The sequence below is a fragment of the Ochotona curzoniae genome, unplaced genomic scaffold (assembly GCF_017591425.1).
Source record: "Ochotona curzoniae isolate NIBS_2020 unplaced genomic scaffold, NIBS_Ocur_1.0 contig_1274, whole genome shotgun sequence".
NCBI lineage: Eukaryota > Metazoa > Chordata > Mammalia > Lagomorpha > Ochotonidae > Ochotona > Ochotona curzoniae.
This window is the reverse complement of record NW_024465023.1, coordinates 8890668-8910682: the sequence shown is the minus strand read 5'-3', so window position 1 is coordinate 8910682 and position 20015 is coordinate 8890668. Positions and strand designations below refer to the sequence as shown.

The following is a 20015-nucleotide window of genomic DNA, read 5'->3' as shown; positions in this document are numbered from 1 at the left end:
ATGGAGACCGAATGTTAACTTCTGGCTCTCTGCTCTCCTGTGTTGCCTTGGGGAGGCTCTCGGGTGCTCCCTCCTGGCAGAACTCAACTAGTGCACGAGTACAGGTATCTGGGGAGCTAGCTAGTCCCCGGCAGCCAGAGGCAATCACCTCCGCCCCACACCTCCTGCCGACGCCAGAAGTGGTGCAGCACACTGGGAAAGACTGCCTTTTCAAAAAGCGACCTCCTTCTGAGGGTTGACAAATGAACCCCAACCAGGGGGAATCCCGGGTGTGAGCAGGCAGGAGTGAGGTTTGCACATCGCCAGGAACTGGGACTATCCAGCATTCTGGTTTATCTCCACACACTGCCCTTTACCCCAGAGCAGGTAAGAGCAGGGCCTCCAGCCCTTCATCAGATTGCACAAATTGACAACTTAGATATGACAACAGTTCATCGCAATAAGGAAATGAACCCCATATGGTAGTTATCTCTTGCTGTGCAACAAATTACCTATAGGACTGGTGTTCAGCATAGCAGTTACAAACACAAATTGAGCTACCTGCATCCCGTATCACACACAAGGCCTGGGTTTGAGTCTACCTCTGCTTGTTATCCCAGCTTGTTGGCTGCCCAAGCCAAGTCCAGTCCTCAGGCTCACAGGGAACTTGGACCATAAGTTCATGATTGGGGAGGAAGCAGAATCCCGCAAGCTGATGCACACCCTGGAAGGCAGCAGACGATGGCCCAAGAACTTGAGTCCCCTTCTCTATTGCTCCTTCTCTATAAATATGCCTTTCAAATAAAAACAAATAAATATTAACAAAAGAACGGAACTTGAACCCCTGCCACCCGCATGGGAGACCCAGATTGAGTTCCAGGCTCCTGGCTTCAGCCTGGCCCAGCCCAGGCCATTGCAGGCATTTGATGAGTGAACAAGAGGATAGCAGAGTCTCTATCTATCTATCTATTTATAGATACATACACACATATATGACTTTCAACTGAAAAAAATGAAAATAAAATTTTTAAAAGACTTTTTTACTTGAAAGAGAGAATGGAGGAAAGAGATTTTGTATCCCCTAGTTCACTGCCCAAATGGCTGCAACAGCCAGGGCTGGGCCAGGCTATGAAGGACAAGTCCATCTGGGTCTCCCATATTGGTGCAAGTGTCCAAGTACTTGGTCCATCCTCTGCTGCTTTTCCAGGCACATTAGCAGGAAGCTGGATTGGAAGTTGTTCAGCCAAACTTGAACCAGCAGCCATATGGGATATTGACATTGCAGGCAGTGGCTTCACCCACTACATCATAGTGCCAGCCCCAACACTTTTTAAAATAGATTTATTTAACTTTTATCAGACCAGCAGCCCTGCTTCCCATCCAGCTCCCTGCTTGTGGCCTGGGAAAGCAGTCAAAGAAGGCCTAAATCCTTGGGACTCTGCACCCACGTGGGAGACCCAGAAGAGGCTCTGGCTCCTGGCTTGAGATCAGCGCAGTCCCAGCCATTATGGCTGCTTGGGGAGTGAATCATCGGATGGAAGATCTTCCTCTCTACCTCCCTTCCTCTCTGTAAATCTGGCTTTGTAATAAAAAAAAAAAAAGATTTATTTATTTTTATTAGAAAGTCAGATATACAGAGAGGAGGAGAGACAGAGAGGAAGATCTTCCATCTGTTGATTCACTCCCCAAGAGAGCTCAACGGCCAGTGCTGCGCCGATCCGAAGCCAGGTGCCAGGAGCTTCTTCCAGGTCTCCCACACGGGTGCAGGGTCCCAAGGCTTTGGGCCATCCTTGACTGCCTTCCCAGGCCACAAGCAGGGAGCTAGATGGGAAGTGGAGCTGCCGGGATTAGAACTGGCGTCCATATGGGATCCCGGGGCATTCAAGGCGAGGACTTTAGCTACTAGGCTATGCCGCCAGGCCCTAAAAATAAATAAATCTTAAAAAAAAAAAAGAAATAGTTGAAGCTAAATAACAATATGGGGCTGGTGTCTTACTGCAACAGGTTGAGACACCAACATATTGGAGCACTGGTTTGAATTCTGGATATTCCACTTACAGTCCAGTTTCCTGATCATTTGCCTGGGAAGATAGTAAAAGATGGTCCAAGTGCTTGGGTCCCTGCCACCCAATGGGAGAGAAACCTGGATGAAGTTCCTGACTCCTGGCTTTGGCTTGGCTCAGTCCCAGCCCCAGCTGGGGCATGAATCAGCAGGTGATCTCTCTGTGTGTAACCCTGCCTTTCAAATAAATAAAACTCAATCATTAAAAAAATAGGGGATGCAAAAAATAATAAAAATGCTACATGTCAAATTCATGGGACACAGTAATATTAACTGTTAAAAAATGTTCAATTCTAAATACATCTATCACAAATGAAAATCATAGATAATGTTCCTATAAGCATGCCTTTAGCTAGAAATTATTTTGAATTTTTTTTTCAGTTGGAAAGATGTTTTATTCATGAAGTGACCGAGTGACCGTGGGAAGAGGAAACGGGGAAGCACCTCCCACGGGAGGGTTGCGAGATGGAGGACCCCTTGAAAGGAGACAGGGAGAGAAATACGAATATTTGCAACATAAGGTAATGTTAAGTATTTAAGGAGAGAGATACGCTTGCCCTGGTTAGAGATTACACAATATAAACATACCTCAAAACAGCGCATCAAGCGAGAGGAGGGTGATGCTGCCATGCACTCTGTCACCTCCTACCTGTTGGTCGTCCTGGGGGAGGAGGACAATGCCTCGCCCAATGAGTGCCAAGGACATCAGGAAGGTGCTGGACAGCGTGGGCATCAAGGCAGACGGCGAGCAGCTCAAAAAGGTTAGCTGTGGGGCCCGGTGCGGTGGCGCAAGTGGTTAAAGGTCCTCGCCTTGCACGCCCGGGATCCCATATGGGCGCCGGTTCTAATCCTGGCAGCCCCGCTTCCCTTCCAGCTCCCTGCCTGTGGCCTGGGAAAGCAGTCGAGGACGGCCCAAAGCTTTGGGAACCTGCACCCGCGTGGGAGACCCGGAAGAGGCTCCTGGCTTGGGATCGGCATAGTATCGGCCCGTTGCAGTCACTTGGGGAGTGAATCATCAGACGGAAGATCTTCCTCTCTGTCTCTCCTCTCTGTATATCCGCCTTTCCAATAAAAAAATAATAAAAAATAAATCTTTAAAAAAAAAAAAAAAGGTTAGCTGTGAGCTCAACAGCAAGAACACCAGGGACATGATCGCCCAGGGCATTGGCAAGCTGGCCAGTGTGCCTGCAGCCGGGGCTGTGGCCTTGTCTGCTGCCAGGCTTGACTGCCGCGGCCACCAGGTCGGCCCCTGCAGCAGTGGAACAGAAGAAAGAAAAGTCATTAGAGTCAGCCCACGACATGGGGTTCGGCTTATTTGACTAGATCCTGTGCCCCCCACCCCCAATTAAACCTTTTACGTTAAAAAAAAATCACACCATGGGTGAATGCTTAGCCTAACAGCTAAAAAGCCATGCCCCACGTTGCGTACCTGGACCTCAGTTTCTGACTCCAAGTTCCTAATAATGCAGACCCTGGGAGGCAGCAGAAATGGCTAAAGTGATTGGCTTCTGATTTTGACCTTGGTCAAGGCTTAGGCATCATGAGCATTCAGAAAATGAACCAGTAGATGGGAACACCCTCAACCCTCAAAAAAAAAAAAAAAAAAAGAAGGAAATCATGGGCACCCAAAATTACCTACAATTTTTATGTATCTATTTATTTTTTTAAAGATTTATTTTATTTTTATTGGAAAGTCAAATATACAGAGAGGAAAAGAGACAGGGAATATCCTCCATCTGCTGACTCACTCCCCAAGTGAGCGCAACGGCTGGAGCTGAGCCGAACCGGAACCAGGAGCCAGGAACCTCTTCCAGGACTCCCAAACAGGTGCAGGGTCCCAAGCCTTTGGGCCATCCTTGATTGTTTTCCCAGGCCACAGGCAGGGAGCTGGATGAGAAGTGGGACTGCTGGGATTAGAATAGGTACCCATATGGGATCCCATCACGTGCAAGGCGAAGACTTTAGCTGCTAGGCTATCGTGCCAGGTTCTATGTATCAATTTAAAAGCAGCCAAAAAAGACGACATCCTGGCTAAGATACTATCTGGTTGCCAGTGTTGTGGTATAGTAGGCAAAGCCATCACCTGTGGAACCAGCATCCCTTATGAGCACCAGTTCAAGCCTCTGCTGTTCCACTTCCCAACCAGCTCCCTGATAATGTGCCTGGGAAAGCAGTAAATGATAGATCAAGTCCTTGGATCCCTGCACCCATGTGGGGAGACCTGGAAGAAACTCCTGGATCTTGGCTTTGAACCAGCCCACCTGTAGTCTTTTACAGGCATTTGGGGGAATAAACCAGCAAATGGAAGCCCTCTCCTTCTCTGTCTCTGTACCTTTCAAATAAATAAATCTGTTTTTTTTTTTTTAAGTTGCTTAAAAAATGCTGCCTGGAATACCACATACCCACACCCCACACTGCAGTGCGTAGGATTGAATCCTGGCTCCACTAATGATTCCAGATTTTTGCCAAAGCATGTCCTGAGCTGCAGCAGTTGCTGGATCAAATACTTAAGTCTCTGCCACCCATATACACTGAATTCCAGACGCCTGACTTGAGCCTGTCCAACCTCAGCTGCCGTGGACATTTGGAGAACAATGCAGCACATGAGAGATCTCCCTGTCTGTCTCCCTACCTTCCCAAATAAATACATTTTCTAAAATTAAGACTTGTTTTTAAACTTGTTTTAAAAGAACAGAAGAAAACAAACTGAGAATGTGGAGTCATGGAGGAAATAGTGTAAGTGTGGAAGGAAATGTTAGAGAACGAAAGGTAATAAAGCAGCTGGTTCCTGGAGGGGCTAGTGTTGTAACCCAGTGGTTAAGCCACTGCTTCCAAGGCCAGCATCCCATATCAGATTGCTAATTTCCATTTACAGTCCAGCTCCCTATGAATGCACCTTGGAAGGCAGTAAAAGATAGCTTGAGTGCGTGGGCCCTGCTATCCACATAGGTGACTCAGAGCTGAGTTCCTGGCTCTGCGCTTTGGCCTGGCCCAGCACTGGCTGTTGTGAGCAATGGCGGCATGAAGCAGCAGATGGAAGGGTTCTGTCTACATCTGTTTCTACCTTTCTCTGTGTCACTCCACATTTCAAAGAAACAAAATATTTTTTAAAAGCTGGTTCATGGAAAATATTAAAAACAGACCTTTGCCAAGACTCATTGAGAAGGATGCAAACTACAGAACCAAAATAAATTTTAAAAATAGATGAATAGGGAAATTGCAGACACAAAAGTAGAGGAAAAAGTTCAACTTTCTAGAAAAGAGACTGCATTTAAACTGATGCAGAAACAAATGCAAAACATCAATATAACTAATTTTTAAGACAAAAATGACGGTCAAACATGCACCCTCTAGCAACAACAAGCTTCAGGCACATGGCTGAGTATTTGTCCTAGCCGTTAAGCCATTAGTTTAGGGCACCTGTTTGCCCACACCAGCATGTCTGGGTTTTATTCCCTGCTCTGGCTCCTCACTCCAGCTTCCTGCTCATGGAGACCCTGGGAGACAGCAGGAATGGTCCAAGTGTTTAGAGCCGTGCCACCCACGAGGGCGACCTGGATGGAGTTCCCAGCTACCCAGCTGGAGTACAGCAGCCATTTGTGGCATAAGCCAGCAGATGGGACTTCTTTATCTCCTGTCTCTCCTGGATTTTCTGTCTGCCTGTTGAAAAGAACAAAGGTTCAGGCTCAGACTGATTATTTTTTTTTCATATCATAATTCTATCCAACTTTCAAGAAACTGATAATTACCATCTTATACAAATTGTTCCAAAAAATACAAAAAAATTAACAAAAACTGTCCAACTCATTTATTGGGGCTATTATAGTCTGGATTTTAAAAAAATATTTATTTTATTTTTATTGGAAAGTCAGATATACAGAGAGGAGGAGAGACAGAGAGGAGGAGAGACAGAGAGGAAGATTTTCCGTCTGATGATTCACCCCCCAAGTGACTGTAACAGCCAGTGCTGCGTAGATCCGGAGCCAGGAGCCAGGAACCTCCTCCAGGTCTCCCACACAGGTGCAGGCTCCCAAGGCTTTGGGCCGCCCTCCACTGCTTTCCCAGGGAGCTGGATGGGAAGCGGGACTGCTGGGATTAGAACCAGAGCACATATGGAATTCCGGCTTTCAAAATGAGGACTTCAGCTGCTAGGCCACTGCGCCGGGTGCAATGAAATTTTCCTCAAGAGAAACTCCCTTACTCCATGCAAAAATGTGAATCTTGCTGTTGCCAGAGAAGGCACAGGCTAGACAGAACAACGTGGAGGGCTGCCGCCATGTTGCAGCAAGGTGAGTCCCGGCTGCTCCACTTCAAATCAAGCTCTCTGCAAACATGCCTGGGAAAGCAGTGGAAAATGGTCCAAGGGCCCTACCACCATGGGAGACCTAGATGAACCTCCTGACTCCTGGCTTCAGCCCCCGTTGTTGCAGCCATCTGGGGATGGAAAATCTCAACTCTGCATTTCAGATAAATAAAAATAAAGCTTAAAAAAAGATCGGAGCATCTTGTTTTGCAGAAAACATTTTAGGCGGTTTAATGTGGAGGTGGTTTCAGGGTACAACTAGAGGGTGAGAGCTGAAGTCACAGATAAAAAGGAATGACAGGGTGTAAAGGGTCCCAGCGCTCTCGGCTAAATGTTGGCCACACAGGAGAAAGCCTAAGGGTGAGAAGCAGAAAGTGCGTAAAGGTGCGGTTGAAAGTGGACCAGGGCAAGGAACAGCAGTCCCTTACGGGGTACGAGGTGAACGCGCTAGATGACGGGGTCGGCTGACCTCACAGCACGATGATCAAAGAGACGTGCAGCATCTGGGTCCCGCGGGTAAGGCAGAGGCGTTTTGCTCGCAGGCAGGAGGCTGCCGTTAGGCGGCAGCAAACGCATCAAGGTTAGGTCGACTCTCTCCAACGCGGAGAGTGGATTATTCCCTTAGCTACGCCCTTCCTTCCTCTCCGCCCTTCCTGTGGCCATAGCCAATGAACACGGACGCCGGGGCTCGTTGGAGAGGCGTTCCCATACGTCCGCTCTACGTAGGCTTTATCAAGCGTCTTCCCGCGCTCCAGCTTCCCTGTTTCCTCTGCCTTCCAACGGTTGCCATTTCCCCGGCTCTTTCGTCTTTTTTTACATTTCCAGGTAAGCAAAGTCCAGGTGCTGTGCAGCGGGTTCCTTGACGTGCCGCGGCAGCCAGCGGGAAGGAACGCGGGTCGGGGAAAGTGACAGTCTGACACGTAGGCTGAGGCTTTTTTTTTTATTTATCGGAATGGGCGGCTTAGTGGTGAAACATAGCTCGGTTGTTGGGAGCCTCGGGAGTTGCATCTGAACGCGGAGAGGGGCTGCCGGCCCCGGTGGCTGCAGGGACTACGCTACCTCCGGGACCTGGTTAACCCCCTCCATCGCCCACGTGACCGCCGCCATCTTGTCCGGGCGCGGGAGAAACGTGAGGAGGTTCTGAGTCTGCGCAGAATGACGGGCGTGGTAGCCGGAGCCGGGGCGGAGACTGAGCTTGCGCAGTTGTGACTTTAAAGGACTTGCCCACCCGATGGATGTCCTTTTTTTTTTCTATGTGTTTTCCGTGTGTGGCTCTGTTCGCACTTGCGTAGCTTTTTTTTTTTTTACCTGCAGGACTTGAACTCGCCGCCATGTCCGAAGAAGGGAAGCTGTTCGTTGGAGGACTTAACTTCAACACCGATGAGCAGGCACTGGAAGACCACTTCAGCAGCTTCGGACCGATTTCTGAGGGTGAGGAGTAGGTGCAGCCTTTGTCAGGGAACACCAGGGGAAGAGGGATTCAGGCTTTCCGACATTCCTTTGCCTTGGTTGTAAAGCTTGGAGTCTCTTTGGGATTCTGTGGGTTCCCCACGGTCCCCTTTGCAAGCCATTGCTTGTTGTCATGGCTACCCCCGCCTCTTGCCCTCCGCAGTGGTCGTTGTCAAGGACCGGGAGACTCAGCGTTCCCGGGGTTTTGGCTTCATCACCTTCACTAACCCGGAACATGCTTCAGATGCCATGAGAGCCATGAATGGCGAGGTGAGGTCTTCTGCCTGTAGTGGGGCCCCGTCCCCGTGTGCCATTTTCCTCCGTTCTGTTTTTTCTTTGTTTTGTTTTTTTCTTTTCCCCTATATGTCTCTGCTTGGGGCAGCGTGGCCACCAAGCCCCGCAGTTCCCACTCACAGGAGCGTGACTGCCTTCTGTTCTAGGGGGTGGAGGGCAGCGGCAGACAGAGCCGGGCTGCCTGGGAGGCGACGACTGGTCCTGCATGAGGCCGAGAAGCCACCTGTGGATGGTTGACCTGCTCTGGGCTTAGATAGTAGAGTCTGCAGACCTGTGGGCCTGGCCCGGAGAGGACCTCGTGAGTCTTCTGGGATGGACTCGGAAGCCTTAAACCAAGAGAGGTGTCTGTCCAGCCCTAATAGTAGGGCAGCTTAGAGGAGTGGGGAGGAGAACTCAGCCTGTGTTCAGTCAAGATGTAAGTAGTAGCAGGGGGATCATGGTGGATCCAGGTCGTTTGTGTGGGATGCTGTAGCTCCTGCTTGAAGCCGCTCTGGTCAGAGGAGCTTGTTCTGGAATGCGGCACCCAGAACCTGGTGCTTGGCAACAACTTCTGGGCTCTTAAGCCCACCTGTGCCACCCCACCCCTACCCTCCCAACCCACCCCAAACCCCCGCCCAGTCCCATCTCACCACTGCCTTAGTTGACTGCCACCCATCCTCCTTCTGTCTCCTTGCCACACCTAGTCCCTGGATGGTCGCCAGATCCGTGTGGACCACGCAGGCAAGTCTGCCCGGGGGACCAGAGGAGGGGGCGCTTTTGGGGCCCAGGGGCGTGGTCGCAGCTACCCCAGAGGTAAGTGTCGGAATCCGTTTGACTTTGGAGTTGGTCTGGGGAATCCATCCATTGGTGGCCTTTGGGTAACTGGTTAGACATTTCTTACCTGCTACAGGTGGTGGAGACCAGGGCTATGGCTCTGGTAGGTATGATGCTCGCCCTGGAGGATATGGCTATGGATACACACGGCCCCGAGACTTTGGCAGGTGGGTAATGCAAGGGCTAGTGCTTGTCACACCTGGGTGTGGAGCTGTGTGCGCTATGCATGGCTATGTAGCATAGCATTTCAGGTTTTGTGATGGCATTAATCATGGGATTGTGCCAAGACCAAGTTCTGCATTTATGTTGGCTGTATTGTACTATGACATTTAATTGTAGACATGTTGTGCTGGCATGTATTATGGTTTAATGTGGCACGTGTAACTATATAAACAGCTGTTTATGAGGTATCCATATAAAGCTAGCATGGTTTTTCCCAGAAGCCAGGGGGGTTACGACCGCTACCCAGGAGGAAACTACAGGGACAATTACGACAACTAGGACGGTGCTCTGCACGTCACAGAGGTGAGACCCGGGTGTTGACTGCAAACTTCCTGCTGTACTCCTTGCAACTTCCTGTCCAACTGCTCAGCACTGTGTTTCCCCGCATACCCCAACCCACCAACAACCCCCATCCTTTGCCCTCCCCCCCCCCCTTTGAGTTTGCACAGCAGGGCTAGTTTGCAGGTGGGGGTGGGGTGCTTTCACCTGCTTTCTTTGGGGCTTGAGGGAGGGGGTGTTGAAGGCACCTCTGGAAGGTGAGCAAGATGGCGGCCAGATCCTTCCAGGGGTGATTCTCCCCCTTCTTGCTATTCTCAGATACACAAGGACTAACACTTCTGACCCAGGACCATCCTTCTAAACAGCTGTATTTATAACAGTTTTTTGGAGCTGCACTGAAACACCTGTTTTTAACATCAGCTTTTGTTTTTTGGTTTTTGTTTTTTTTTTTTGAATTGAGCTTCCCAGGGTAGCTTGTGAAAGACCTTTTTAGAAAGCTCCATGTATGTTTATTAAAAATTGAGTGGTTTCTTTTTCCTTGCACATTTGGAGGTAAATTTTAGGATATTTGCAGGGCCTCAGTATTACTCCTTTCATTGTTCGGACTCAGGATTATTTTCTTCTGGACAAAAAAAGAAAAAGCCTATTTGGTCAGACTTTTTCTTCCATTTGTATCTAAAGTTTTTTTTTTTTTTAATGTGTACACATTGTTTACCACGGAAGCAATTTCCAAATGAACTTGGAAGAAATCTGTATCAACATGATAGACTTTTTTTACTCCAGATCATTATCCAGGTTTTAGAGAACTTCAAAATGTTGGTAATTGTCATTTTTACTTAAGTGCTGGAAGAAAGTATTCTGTTGTGTCTTGTGTGCTTAGAATAGTCTCACTAAGCTGAATAAAAGTTGGAACCTTGAAAAACGAGTGCTTTTTTTCATTGTTCACTTCAGAGCTGACTTGAACTTGGGGGCTATCCAGACCTGCAATGAGGGGATAACTGAGCGCCAGGGTAGGCTTGAGTTTCCAGAGATCTTCCCATCATGTTGAATTACTGTGCTCCCTTGAGTATTGGTGTGGGTACCCTGATAAAGGAATGATCGGGGTGGTGAGGACTTCATCTCATAGGATGAGCTATATGCAGCTCCTGGTCCATGATGAAACCTGGGGAGGACTAAGGGATTGGGGAGAGCCTGTTTAAATATTTCAAAGGCAGTCTTGCAGAGAGGACATTTTCCTGGTTCCCCCCTAACCAGTCCAAATAAGCTGGGCTGGACTGAGCCAGGATCTTTATCTGTGTCTTCATGTGCACAACACGGTCTAAGCACTGCTCCAGGTGTGGGCAAGTAACAACCCCAAGTGGAGCATCCAGGACTCCTACAGGGGATCCTGGTAATGGCAGGTGGCAGCTGAAACATTGAACTTCTACATCCCTGCCAGTAATGGGAGAAGGGAGTGTAAGGATTTTGGGTACAAAGTAGTGCACTGGGCTAAGGCTAAGCTTTAGTGCTGGCTTGTCATGAACCCCAGTTCCTGTGTCTACTTCCCATCCAATTCCATGAAAACCTGTAAGAGCAGCAGAGGAGGGCTGAAGTCCCTGGCACCCTGTACCCATATGGGAGACTGGAAAGAAGATCCCCTTACCACTGGGGAGTGAGCCATCAGAAATTTGCTCTGCAAATCTGCCTTTCAAGCATAAAGATTTATTTTTTTTGGAAAGGCGGCTATACAGAGAAGGAGAGAGATTTTCCTTCTGATGGTTCACTCCCCAAGTGGCCGCAACAGCTGGAGCTGAGCCAATCGGGAGTTCTTACGGTTCTCCCACACAACCGGTGCAGGGTCCCAAGGCTCTGGGCTGTCCTGACCTGCTTTCCCAGGCCACAGGCAGGGAGCAGGATGGGAAGTGGGGCTGCCAGGATTAGAACCCGCACCCATATGGGATCCTGGCGCATGCAAGGTGAGGACTTTAACCACTATGCTATTGTGCTGGGCCCAATTTTTTTTAAACATGTAAAATGTGAAACCTTCCTCATGGAGTTCAAGTTCTTAACAGGCATAAACACCCCATATAAGGCCCATTTCATTTCCTGGCTGCCACACTTTGAATCCAACTCACTGATTATGACCTAGTAAGGCAATCAAAGACTCCAAGTCCCATGGACCCACGTTGGGCACATGGAACTCCTGGGAATCAACTCTGCTCTGGCAATTGGAACTATCTGGGCATTGAACAATCAAATGGAAGATCCGATTTCTGTGTAACTGCTAGCTAGGCTGGAACCCCCACCAGTGTGACCTGGAATTTGTGGTGGGCTGGGCCTGGCTAGGCTGCAGCACCCACTGGCAAATGCCAAGGTGAGGCAGGCCATGCCAGATGAGGGTGCAGCCTAGCCAGGCCCAACAGTCAGCACATGTGAGGACCGGGGGAAGAGGCAAAGCTGGTAGAGGGAATGTGTAGGGTTCGTCTGCTGGACCACCACGCCTAATAGTGTGATTTGGGATGGGGGCAGACCAGGCAGGACTGTAACACCTGTGGCCCTCATGTGAACTAGATCAGGGAAAATCTGACTTCCTTCTGGTACAAGCATAAGTCAGAGTGGGTGAGGGTGGTTTAGGCTTTGCTGCAGCACTGGCTGGCAGAGGATGGCACTGGGGGCTAAATCTGTCAAGTGCAGGTTCCATGGTTTAACCATGAAGTGCATGTGTCAGAGCTGGGCTGCCTCAGTGGCTCAGAGAAGTGGACAGCATATCCAGGTGCACATGGAGGATATGGCAGTCCATCAGAACCTGCAGAGGACACCTGGTACCACAACAGAGGACTGAGGACAGAACAAATCAACTACCCCAGCTACGTTTTGGCAGTGAAAATCTGGGCAAACACAGTGTAAGGTGGACTAAGTCAGGCAGTGGATTCTGGAGAGATTTTATCATGCTTGGAATAGCGAGACTGGCAACAATTCAGAACTATTGAAATATCAAAACCACTTGAGCATGCTCCCTCAGAGCATGCCCAGGTCAGGGACACTGGGAAGGGTGGGAGGATAGGTGGAGCTTCTCCCTTTATCTCCCCCCCTTACCCCAGATACAGAAGAAGGAAAAAAGAATGTGGAAACAATGGTCTTACCCACTTTCCTGTAAATCTTAAAAAAAAAAAAAAAAAAAAAAAAGGTGATCTCTTCATTTGGTTTTAATTTCAAAGGGTTTTTACGGAGAGAGGAGAGACCAAGAGGGAGATCTTCCTTCCTCTGAGTCACTCCTCAAAAGAGTGCAGTGCCCAGAGCTGAGCTGGATTTGAGCCATCCTCCACTGCTCTCCAGTCCAGGCCATGAGCAGGGAGCTGGAGGGGAAGTGCAGCAGCCAAGACATGAACTGATACCCATCTAGGATGCTGGTACTGTGTCAGAGGTTTGTCTCACTAAGCCATGGCATCAACACCAATAGACCTTGAAATCCTTATATGTTCAGGAGGCTGGCCTGTAAGTTAAACTGTAAAGGAAAAGTAGCAAGAGTAGCTGAGGAGTTCAGGAAGGAAGTCCCAGCACCAACTTATGTACCCAGAGGTTGCCCTGGATACTGGTTTGAAATCTGTCACACCCAAAGTGCACAGTGCAGGAAGACAAAGAATTTGCTACACACTTTCCCCAAGTCCATTTTCTGGGCTCTGTAAGGGTGCCCAGGTGCATTTCTTCCAGCGTGTAAGAGACACATTCAAAGCAGAGAAGTAGCTCAAGTGCAAGAATGGGAGCAGGGCTCCCAGGTCTACCTTCTCTGGAACATTGGCAGGGAGCTGGATTGCAAACAGGATAGTCAGGATAGGAACTGGCACTGCCATAGGAGACATGGGCATCCTGAACAGCAACTTAATTCATTGCACCACAGCACCCTCCCTTGCCTTCTTAGGAGTTGTTCATTTATTGGATCAGCAGAATTAGAGATGGAGGGTGAGCGCTTCCATGCGTGGCTTCACTCCCCAAGGGGCTGTGACGGCTGGGGCTGGCTAGGCCATGTCAAAGCCAGGAGCCAGGAGCCAGGAGTTCCATTTGAGTCTCCCACATGAGTGCATGGGCCCAAGCAAACACTTGGACCATCTTCCATTGCTTTCTCTAGGTCATCAGGGGGAAGCTGGGTCAGAGGTGGAGCAGCTAGGACTTGAGCCTTTGTTCACAGGGGCTGTTCAATAGGAGGCAGCAGGCTAACTTGCTGTACTACAGGGCCAACCCTATCATGACTTTTTTGAAACCCACGAACCAGCTTTACTTTTTTTTTTTTTATCATTAACCATTGAAAGAGTTGTGAGATGACATGTCATGGTGGTTTTGATTTGCATTTCCCTGATGAGTGACGTTGAGCATCTTTCAGGGAATATGAGCCATTTGGTATGTCTTTGGAAAAACATTTGCTCATGTCCCTGGCCTGTTTTTTTACATCCGATTATTGTTATTGTTGTGCTGTTTGGTTTCTTACATTTTGAAGAATATCAGCCTTTGAACAGATAAGTCATTGCAAATGTTTCATCCCACTCTGTAAGTTGCCTTTGCCTTGTGTGGGTTGTTTCCTTTGCGGAACCGAGGTTTTGCTTGCACTCCCCCTTGCAAGCTTTTGCTGGAAGAGCCAAGAAAATATAATTTCCCATACAGCAGCTTTTTGCCTGTTTTCCCACTGGGGCCAGTTGTGGTTGCAGGCCTTAAGCCTAAGGCCAATACCTTATGACGAAGTTTTGACCATGATCCAAGGATGTGAATTTGCAGGGCAACGTCCAGTTCCCAACAGACTGTCCTTGCCCAATGTGTTTTCATGACATCACTGTCACAGTTTGGTTGGCTCTGTGAATTTATTTCTGAACTCTATTCTGCTTGTTTTTGCCTGTTTTCATTCTAATATCATATATTTTATTTTACCAATTTTTATGAATATAGATTTTCTGTATTTGAAATCCAGGGTTACACAGAGGGACAGGGAAAGAGAGAAAGAGAGGTCTTCCATCTCTCTCCCTCCCTCCATCCCTCCTTCCCCATGCTGTTTGTCATTGCATCTTTCAAATAAATAAAATTTAAATCTTAAATATTCATTGTAAATAGGAGAAGGTCATGAAGGGGGTTAGTTTGTTCAGCTGCCAACAGTGGCATGGATGGGGGTAGCTACCACATTTTCCTGATGGCCTGTTCTGTCCCCCTGCCCATGCCGTTCCACAGTTAGAGGCATTTCTGCTCTAAGGATCCCTGGAAACCATATTCTTAACATGCCCTCTGATGTTTGTTTGTCAGGTTACTATTTTCTGGATACTGGTCCTGGACCACCTTCCTTCTTCCCCTTGCTATGTACAGATCTCAGGACCCCTCTCGCTTCCTCAGGCAGCAGAAGTTTCCATTTGCCTAGCACTAGATGTCACGGCTTTCCTTCTCTAAAACCCAAAGATCTGGTATTGATGCTGTCACTTAGGTAGAGTCACTGTCTGAGAAGCCTACATGTATCCGGTTCGAGTCCCAGTTGCTCTGCTTCCTACCCATCTCTCTGCTAATATGCCTTGGAAAGCAACAGAGGATGGCCCAAGTACTTGGGCTCATGCATCCACATGGGAGACCCAGAAGAAGCTCATGGATCCTTGGCCTCTGACTGGTACAGTAAAAGCCATTGCAGCCATATGAAGAGTGACAAGTGAGTGGAAGTGTCTCCCTCTTTCAGAAAAAATAGATCTTTAAAAACAAAACAAGGGCCTGGCATAATAGCCGACTGGCTAAAATCCTCACCTTGCATGGGCCAGTGTCTCATATTGGCACCAGTTCTTATCACAGATGCTGCACTTCCCATCCAGCTCCCTGCCTGTGGCCTGGGAAAGCAGTAGAGGATGGCCCAAAGCCTTGGGACCCTGCACCCACGTGGGAGACCCGGAGAAGGTTCCTGGCTCCTGGCTTTGGATTGGCACAGCTCCAGCTGTTGCAGCCACTGTGGGATGACTCAACAGATGGAAGATTTCTGTCTCTGTCTCTACTTCTCTCTGTAAATCTAACTTTCCATTAAAAAATAATAAAATTTTAAAAATCTCAAAAATAAACAGGACTGGGCCCGGCACGGTGGTGCAAGTGGTTAAGGTCCTCGCCTTGCACACCCGGGATCCCATATGGGCGCCGGTTCAATCCTAGCAGCCCCGCTTCCCTTCCAGCTCCCTGCCTGTGGCCCGGGGAAGCAGTCGAGGTCAGCCCAAAGCTTTGGGACCCTGAACCCGCGTGGGAGACCCGGAAGAGGCTCCTGGCTTCGGATCAGCATGGCATTGGCAGTTGCGCTCACTCATCGGACAGAAGATCTTCCTCTCTGTCTCTCCTCTCTGTATATCCACCTTTCCAATAAAACATAATAAAAATAAATCTTAAAAAAAAATTAACAGGACCACTTTGAACACCTCTGTCTCCTTGTATATAACCCAGGGATGATAAAGTTAGCTCATTAAATGAGCTACATCTGGGGCCAGTGCCATGGCATTGTGAATAAAGTTGTCGCCCACAGCGGCATCATCCCATATGGGATTTGGTTCGTGTCCCGGTTGCTCCACTTCCAATCCAGCTACATGCTAATGCATCTGGGAAAGCAGTAAATTATAGCTCAAGTCCTTGGGACCCTGCACCCGTGTGGGAGACCCAAAAGAAGCCCCTGGTTCTTGGTTTCAGTGAGGCATAGTCAAAGTCATTATGGCTATTTGAGGGAGTAAGCAGATGGAAGATCTTTGTCTCTCCTCTCTCTGTAACTCTGCCTTTCAAGTAATTTTTTCCATTTTTTTTTTTTTAAATTCTATGAGGAAAGACACAGAGAGAAAGATCTTTCATCTGCTGGCTCACTCCCCAAGTGTCAATAATAACCAGAGCTGAGCCAATTTGAAGCCAGGAACTGGGAGCTTCTTCCCGGTCTCCCACAGGGGTCCAGGGTTCCAAGGCCTTGGGCTGTCCACTGCTTCCCCAGGCCACAAGCAGGGAGCTGGATGGGAAGTGGAGCAGCCAGGATACAAACAAGCACCCATTTGGGATGCCAGTCCCTGAAGTCAGAGGATTAACCTATTAAGCAATGACACCAATCCCCTCACAAAAATATTTTGTTCTTTATCATTATTGTTATTATCATTTTGCGATACCGTTCCATAGGTCCTGGGATTTTCCTGATCCCCTCCCCAAATTCCCTCTCCCTCTACCTAGTTCCCCTATATTATTACTATAGTATAGTTCTTCATAAACAATCATCTGTCCATCATTGCAGAAATGGACAATGGCAAATAGTCCAGCATCCTACTGTCAAAATATAGTAATCCTCACATTTCTGAGATTTTCATAACTCTAAGATTCTTTCTTCTGCCTCATTCTATTTTGGAGACTTTCCATGATACTTTCAATTTGCTCCACTGTATTCTTAATTTCTGATATATCTGATTCATTTCCTGTGTGACATGTTCCTTAAATTCCTTGAACTCCTGTATTACATGCTTTTCATTGATAAGAAACTTTATGACAAGAATTTTGAATTCTGTATCCCCCATTTTCTCGATGTATTCCTCAGCAACTCTGAGGTTGGCAAAGGCTTTTGCTTCTTTGCAGGGGAATCTTCAGTAGTATTCATTGTGCCTTTGTCTCTTCTTTTGCTCTTGGTCATTGTACTTCTGATTAGCAGATTCTTCTTCTTGGGGCAGGTGTCTAAGCTTTGTCACCCACAAGTCTACAGTTCGATTTTATTTATTGTAGTTGGTACCCAGCTCTAGTTGGGTTGTGCCATTCCCTGCAGCGAGTTCCAGGTGTGGATTCTTATGTTAGATTTACACCATGGTCTCTGTAGCCCCAGCTCCTGGCTCACCACTCTCCACCTCCTGTGATACCGTGCTGAGGCTGCACCATTGTCTGTACAACCTTTCTCCCACTTCTAGTTGGAGTAGGTCCCAGGATTAGGGAGACACCAGGTATCCTATATAGCTAGGTTGTTGGTGGTGCTGATCTTGACAGACCCTGTTACCTGCTAGGTCTGAGGGCCACACGGACCTACTTTGATCCGTAGGATGCAATAGTCGGTATTATTTTCACTGTGGGACCAGTGCAATGCACTGAGCTCAGTGAGTTCGCTTCTAGCTCAGCACATGTGCAGTTCACGGTTGTCCCTGCAGTCTTTTCTTTTTTAAGATTTATTTATTTTTATTGGAAAGTCAGATATATAGAGAGGAGGAGAGAGAAAGAGGAAGATCTTCCATCCAATAATTCACTTCTAAGTGACCACAATAGCCAGAGCTGTGGCGATCCGAAGCCAGGAGCTCTTCTGGGTCTCCCACATGGGAGCAGGGTCCCAAGGCTTTGGACTGTCCTTGACTGCTTTCCCAGGCCACAAGCAGGGAGCTGGATGGGAAGTGGAGCTTCCAGGATTAGAACAAGAGCCCATATGGGATCCCGATGTGTTCAAGGCAAGGACATTAGCTGCTAGACCACCATGCCAAGCCTGTCCCTGCAGTCTTAAAGTTTTTTCACACTGTACAAAATGGCACCTGATATGCCACTACTAGAGTTCTTGACCATCTGGCCGTCAGGTCTGAGGGCTACTCAGCCCTCGGACCTATCTTGGGTGGAACTTGTAGAATGCCACATTGTTGCAGTTCACTGAGCCAGAAATGAGTTCACTCCCAGCTCAGTGCTTGTGCTGTACTGTTCATAGCCTGTGCTTCTCTATACAAAATGGTGCCAATTTGGCACCAGAGGGCTGACTGGGCTGTGAAATCCACCCTATTCCTGCACTGCCCATCTGGAACCTGCCGCTCTATCTCTGCTCCTGGTCAAATCACACAGCCCAGCAGGACAGGCAGTTCTTTGTCTGGGTTCACCTCCCAAGCTCCCAGTGAACGTCCCTTCCCACCTTACTGCTGGTGGAGTTCTGGCTGCTGGTAGAGTTTAGATCACCACTCACTGAATGCCGCTGGGGTATCCATCACTGCAACACCACACCACTGTGTCCGCTGCTTTCCTGTGTCTGTCAGTCTCCAGGTACCCCTCTGCTGTTGTTCTGTCCTCTCCTATTTCCTGGAATGTGCCGTCTCTGCTTCACACTGGCTAATGTTTGTCTGTTTAAACATGTCCTTACCCTATTCTGCCATCTTGATTATCCAAAAATAATTTTTAAAGATTTATTTTATTTTTATTGGAAAGTCAGATATACAAAAAAGAGAGAGAGGAAGATCTTCTGTCTGTTGATTCACTCTCCAAGTGCTTGCAACAACTAGAGCTGCACTGATCTGAAGCCAGGAACCAGGAGCCTACGCTGAGTCTCCCACATGGTACACGGTACCAAAACTTTGGCCTGTCCTTGACTGCTTTTCCAGGTCACAAGCAGGGAGCTGGATAGGAAGTGGGGCCATGGGGATACAAACTGATATGGGATCTCAGAGCGTGCAAAACATGGACTTTGGCCACTAGGCTACCGCACCGGGCCCATAAATAATTTTTAAAAGATAAAAATTAGCTACACCATGGGGAAAACCTAGCACAGCACCTGCTGATTGTCATAGAGTGAATAAGTGACAGCATGTATTGTGTGTTGCCCTATAATACAACTAGGAGTGGGATGCCAGATTCAAAAGTTGTTTTGCTTAGCAGTGAGGCTTTGGTGGATTCTACATAAAACAGATTAAGAGGGGTACATTATGTGTGGTGTGGTAGGCTGAGGCACCAACTGTGATGCCAGTGTCCCTTATAAAAGCTGGTTTGAGGGCCCAGCACGGTGGCCTAGTGGCTAAAGTCCTTGCCTTGCATACTCCAGGATCCCATATGGGTGCCAGATCTAATCCCGGCAGCCCCACTTCCCGTCCAGCTCCCTGCTTGTAGCCTGGGAAAGCAGTCGAGGACGGCCCAACACCTTGGGACCCTGTACCCGTGTGGGAGATCCGGAAGAGCTCCTGGCTTCGGATCAGATCAGCTCAGCTCCAGCCGTTGCAGCCGCTTGGGAAGTGAATCAAAGGAAGGAAGATCTTCCTCTCTGTCTCTCCTCTTCTCTGTATATATCTGGCTTTGCAATAAAAATAGATAAATCTTTTTTCTATTTATTTATTTTTTATTATTTTTTTTAAAGATTTATTTTTATTATTTTTTCATTGGAAAGGCGGATATACAGAGAGGAGAGACAGAGAGGAAGATCTTCCATCCGATGATTCACTCCCCAAGTGAGCGCAACGGGCCGATACTATGCCGATCCGAAGCCAGGAGCCTCTTCCGGGTCTCCCACGCGGGTACAGGGTCCCAAAGCTTTGGGCCGTCCTCGACTGCTTTCCCAGGCCACAGGCAGGGAGCTGGAAGGGAAGCGGGGCTGCCGGGATTATAACTGGCGCCCATATGGGATCCCCGGGCGTGCAAGGCGAGGACTTAACCACTTGCGCCACCGCGCCGGGCCCAAAAATAGATAAATCTTAAAAAAGAAAAAACTCAGCTGGTTTGAGTCTCAGCTGCTCCACTTTTCCTCCAGCTCCCTGCTAGCGAGCCTGGGAAAGCAGCAGAAGCGCCTGGGCACCTACACCCATGTGGGAGATCTGAACGGAACTGTATGGTACTTTTGGTTTTGGCTTGGCCCAGCCCCAACCAATGCAGCCATTTGGGGATGAACCAATAATT

The 20015-nt window shown here is 48.4% G+C and overlaps 1 protein-coding gene across 3 annotated transcripts; it reads left to right on the top strand.

The window, feature by feature from the left end:
• The first annotated feature begins 7075 nt into the window (after positions 1-7075).
• On the top strand, positions 7076-10323 carry LOC121168784 (RNA-binding protein 3). 3 transcript variants are annotated; one of them, XM_040999112.1, is made up of 7 exons: positions 7076-7169; positions 7659-7775; positions 7957-8063; positions 8771-8879; positions 8977-9067; positions 9341-9425; positions 9720-10323. In XM_040999112.1, exons 2-6 carry the CDS (start codon positions 7676-7678, stop codon positions 9399-9401), a joined length of 468 nt encoding a protein of 155 aa, XP_040855046.1. In that variant the 5' UTR covers positions 7076-7169; positions 7659-7675; the 3' UTR covers positions 9402-9425; positions 9720-10323. The 3 variants fall into 3 exon arrangements, with proteins under 3 accessions (XP_040855046.1, XP_040855039.1, XP_040855057.1); XM_040999105.1 differs by lacking the exon at positions 7076-7169 and having other exon boundaries at positions 7265-7775; XM_040999123.1 differs by lacking the exon at positions 7076-7169 and having other exon boundaries at positions 7266-7775; positions 9344-9425.
• The last annotated feature ends 9692 nt before the right edge of the window (positions 10324-20015 follow it).